Below are 4,580 nucleotides of genomic sequence, written 5' to 3'. Positions count from 1 at the left end.
TCTCTCTCTCTCTCTCTGTCTCTCTGTCTCTCTCTGTCTCTGTCTGTCTCTCTCTCTCTGTCTGTCTCTGTCTCTCTCTCTCTCTCTCTCTCTCTCTCTCTCTCTCTCTCTCTCTCTGTCCATTTGCTTTTGCCTTTGCCTTCTTTCTCACTGCACTCACATCCTTCTAATTTATGGGACTTTGAGGCCTCACATGCATTGTTAAATGCACTCTGAAACAAACTCAGTGTCTACTGCATACATAAAACTGACTTTTGTGACTCTATACTTTACACACTACATCCTTCCCACTCCTTCCCACTGCTTTGTCAAGCAACAAGAGCTTAAGTGTCCCTCCATTCACTATTAAAAACCTCAAGTTTGAAGGTTTTTGTAACACAGCTGGGATGTGGAATTAGCAAAGCAGATTCAAGTTCAGAAAGGAAGCCACAAAAACGATATTTTGGGACATATACTGCTCGTGTGAGGTGCAATAGGTGTTTCGGTGGCTCAGAACAGGTGGGACAGGTCAGTAGCAATTTCAGCGACACCGCAGAACTATTCAGATGAGGGGAAGCAGTCACAAAATCAGAAGTCCCACTGGTAACAGCGAGTGCCCACCCACAGCGGACTCACAGCAGCTCAGGCCAATATCTGGCTGACTATGGTCCTGGGTGGCTTCCTATTTCTCTATGGTCTGCATCTGCATGTGAATATGCACAAACAAATAATTAAACATGAAGCAAATATCAATAGGATTAGCTTGACATGTTGAAACAAATCTTGATAAATCCACCTCAGTAACAATACTCAAACTAAAAGTCTAGGAGAGGAATACAAATTCAGCATATTGAAGTATTGTCCTGTAAGGAGAGATATTTTCATAAAACTGCTCCTCTGTCAGTCATTCCCTATCACTAAGGGAATAAAGCCATTGAGCAGTGGAACTTGGGCCAAAAAGGGGGATTTGGAAATGCAAATTAGAGATAAGTCAGTAATAAACGTCTTTCATTCAACAGCACAACATCCCTGATGCCAGAGCTATTTTAAATAGACTTCCGGTAATTTCATGAGAATGGAATCATACGTACCCAAAATGGACATCTCCGGTACAGTAGCATGATAGGGTCCATTAAGAAACTCCGGAGCATTGTCGTTGATGTCTTGCACTTTAATAATAAACTCAGAAGGAGGCTCAAGAGGTTTGTTGGTCTCCCAGTCCACAGCCTGAGCGGTTAGTGTGTACTCGGCCTTTTCCTCCCGGTCAAGTCTCTTTATAGCATGGATATCTCCAGTTATATCATTTATTTGAAAGATTGTTCCAGCTCCATCACCTGATAGGATATACTTGATTTTTTTGCTTCCGGGATCCAGGTCTGTGTGGAGCTAAAATAAAAAGTAACGTTAGTTAGCGACAGAGCTAACTAATCTGTAACGTTCTTGTTCTACCTGGCACCAGTGTGCATGGGAGGTCAGTTCTTTCGGTATCGCTTCACCAATTTCTACTAGAAGTAACTACACAAATACTCTATACAGTCCTAGGGATAGATATCAGAAACAAGATATAATGAAACTCATTAAATAAGTTAGAACAGATTTTTTTTTACAGTACTCTGACCTGTTCAGTGTAAAATTGATGCAAAGATGAAATGGTCAAGGAAAAAATACAAATATATATAATCTTTTGCAATTTATTGATACATTCACTGAATGCTATTATTAGACACCTTTTATGAATCACTACCTTTGCACCAAGAAGTATGTGAATCATTTCTCATATAATTATCATTCTGTTAAAATTTACAAAACACTGAGTTAATATTTCAAAAAAAATAAAATAACTGATATGCTAATGCACACAATAACCACTTCAAGATTCATATTTGATACACTAAGATATAGTACTGCGAGAATTATATTCAGATTTGCCTGTTATATTTATACTGACAATTATTTTCCTAATAACCTGATTTGTATTAAGGTCTTAAGGCTTTTGCAGGGCTTTACATTTTTGAATTCTTACAATTACTATGGTCCAGGAAAATCTCATTTTACAGAGAAGAACCCTTAGACCAGAATATGACAACATATTTGCCCAGAAATGTCAATTTTACATAAAAAGACATTTTTCTAAAGGAATCCAAATCCATGTAAGGTAATGGCAGCATGTATTTATTGAATGCATTGTTATTAAGTTTTTATAGCAGATATGGATTCAGCCCAGAATACATGCTAGGTGCAGCCTGCAGGAGGGAACCCTGGCTCTCAACTCTTCGTGACATGCTATCAAGAAGAGGTAAAAATGTTTTAAACTGCTTCCTTTTCCCTTTCATTATATTAATTCTACTTCAAAAATAAAAAACAAGAATAGATATTGTTTTTGTTTGCCTTTTAAAAGAAAAAAATATTGAATTAAATTTACAAAATGTTTCAGTGTGCACCGTTTGAGTTCTAGTCGGTTACTTAAATGCCAATGCTGTTTCCATTATTGCTCCATGAAATGTCAAATATTCGCCCCTTAAATAAAACTGTCTTGTTGAAAGGTATTCCTAGAAATTCAAAGGACTGCATTCTCTCGGGATTCCTTTTATTCAGAACAAGGTCTATCACTTTCGTAGCCAATTTGAATTGTATTTAGCGCTTCAATAAATGAAAAGAAAGGATTATAAAAAAGACATAAAATAGTAACAAAGAATCCAAGCGCATCTAGATTTCCTACTTTACTTTTCAATATTTAAAAAATAAAACATAAGATTACATCAAACATTTATTGAATCTCATAGTGTATTCCTTTCTTTTATTGTATTAAATTTATGAACAAGAACAAATATTGAAATGGCACTTTATCTTAATGAACGTGGGATTATAATTCATTAATGTGATATTAATCCTAATTTATGATCATTTTAATTTATGTGCATTTTAAAATTTTCATTAGCATTTTTATTAAAAAAAGAAAATTTGAATAATATATCATTCATGAAGGCTTCTATTCACATGCAAGCCACTCTGGAAGCACAGGAGATATCGGTGTGTGTCACTCTTGCCATTTCTGCAAATTAACAAATAAACTATTTAAATTAGTTATATTATACTTGTGTGAGAACGTATTTGTGCTGTACTTTCTACTCATAACCTCTGGTATGTAAATAGAACTGTAGTCTTAGGTTCTGGTGATCATTTGTGTGTCAAAATAACTAAAGAGTAAAAAGGTAAAAACAAAATTTTGGAAGAATACATTGCATAGGTAAGATTTCTAACTGTATGAGCTGCAGAGATTAACAATTTTTTTGATTTTCTGTTACTTTGCCTACATACTTAGGAATTAAACATGTGCACTGACACATTGATTTTGCAACCTGAGATCATCCACTTACTTGAAAACAATTAAAACACAAAAATGACCATATTGAGCGACTTATAACTGACACCATTTTGATTTCTTAGCATTAACTCCTGCAATAGTCTGGAAATATTGAGGTAAGCCTGGTTCCAATGTAAGTGTAAGCAAATTCCCAAGACTCATACAAAAGTAGCTTTTACACATGGACAACTCTGAAATGAAATAGAAAAAAGAGGTAAGAAAATATCATTTTGTCCCCTTTTCCTAGAAATTTACTTTTAGTCCATTAGGTTACAATCTATGTATTTGGTACAAGGTATCACTACACAGCTCAGACTCTTAGTGATCCTCCTGTTTACAACCTACCCAGTGCTGGGATTACAGGCGGGAGGCACCACGCAAGACTCGGTGGCTCATAGCGTCTGGGGCCAGGCCCGGCGTGTGGTGCTAGGGGTTGAACCTGGTTCCTGTGCTTGTATAGGCAGGCACTTAGACTGCTGAGCTATCTCTGTGGTCAGTTAGATTACAATCTACATAGTGAGGCCAATGATAATCTTGATAAGAATATTAAATTTCTATGTTCGTTCATTTATCTCATTATTTGTACCTGCACATGTTATATATATGATGTATAAAGTAACTAATGTGACTCACAAAAAGGCTGTAGTACAAAAACTGAGAGAGAGAGAGAGAGAGAGAGAGAGAGAGAGAGAGAGAGACAACAATCATGCAGCTCCAAGCCTGCTTTCCCAAATTATTTGAAGTATATTTACAAGCTGCTGCTTTTTTTGTTGTTGTTGTTGTTTTTTACAAGCTTGCCGTTTGTCAGATTCTGCTCATATAATGCAATGATACTGCCCTTGACAATTTGTCTCAACCAGGGACACCTTCTCTGCTTGCAAAGATATTCCAAATGCCCTGAAGGTTTTCACACTGCATCACCTGAAAATGGGAGTGTCACTCCTCCCAGAGGTCACTGCTACTATTTTAGCAGGGTGAAGACCATATGCAAGTCAGTTTGGATCAGTCGGACTTCTTGGGCTGGCTGTGGTGCAAGAAGGCTCCATGCAGTCACTTAATAAGCATGTAGAGGGCTGGCCTGTTAGTGCAGCAGGCTAAAGTGCCTGTTTAGGCGGAGCGTAGTGACCAGGGTTCGATCCCCAGCTTGCTGCGCCAGCCCCGCCCCTGAGGTGCGCTGAGAAGGTGATTGAAACTGGGCATGGCGGCTCGCGCCTATAATCCCAGCTCTTAGGAGGCT

At 37.6% G+C, this 4,580-nt stretch overlaps 1 protein-coding gene across 1 annotated transcript in view; it reads right to left on the bottom strand.

Moving 5' to 3' along the window:
- Nucleotides 1–4,580, bottom strand: part of Cdh8 (cadherin 8) — a 415,681-nt gene that overhangs the window by 264,575 nt on the left and 146,526 nt on the right. The window contains 1 exon segment of the mRNA XM_004625918.2: nucleotides 1,071–1,365. Coding sequence (XP_004625975.1) covers nucleotides 1,071–1,365 — 295 coding nt within the window.

The sequence above is a fragment of the Octodon degus genome, unplaced genomic scaffold (genome assembly GCF_000260255.1).
Source record: "Octodon degus isolate 3935 unplaced genomic scaffold, OctDeg1.0 scaffold00011, whole genome shotgun sequence".
Classification (NCBI taxonomy): domain Eukaryota; kingdom Metazoa; phylum Chordata; class Mammalia; order Rodentia; family Octodontidae; genus Octodon; species Octodon degus.
Note: the sequence above shows the minus strand (reverse complement) of the source record. Positions and strands in the feature narration are given on the sequence as shown.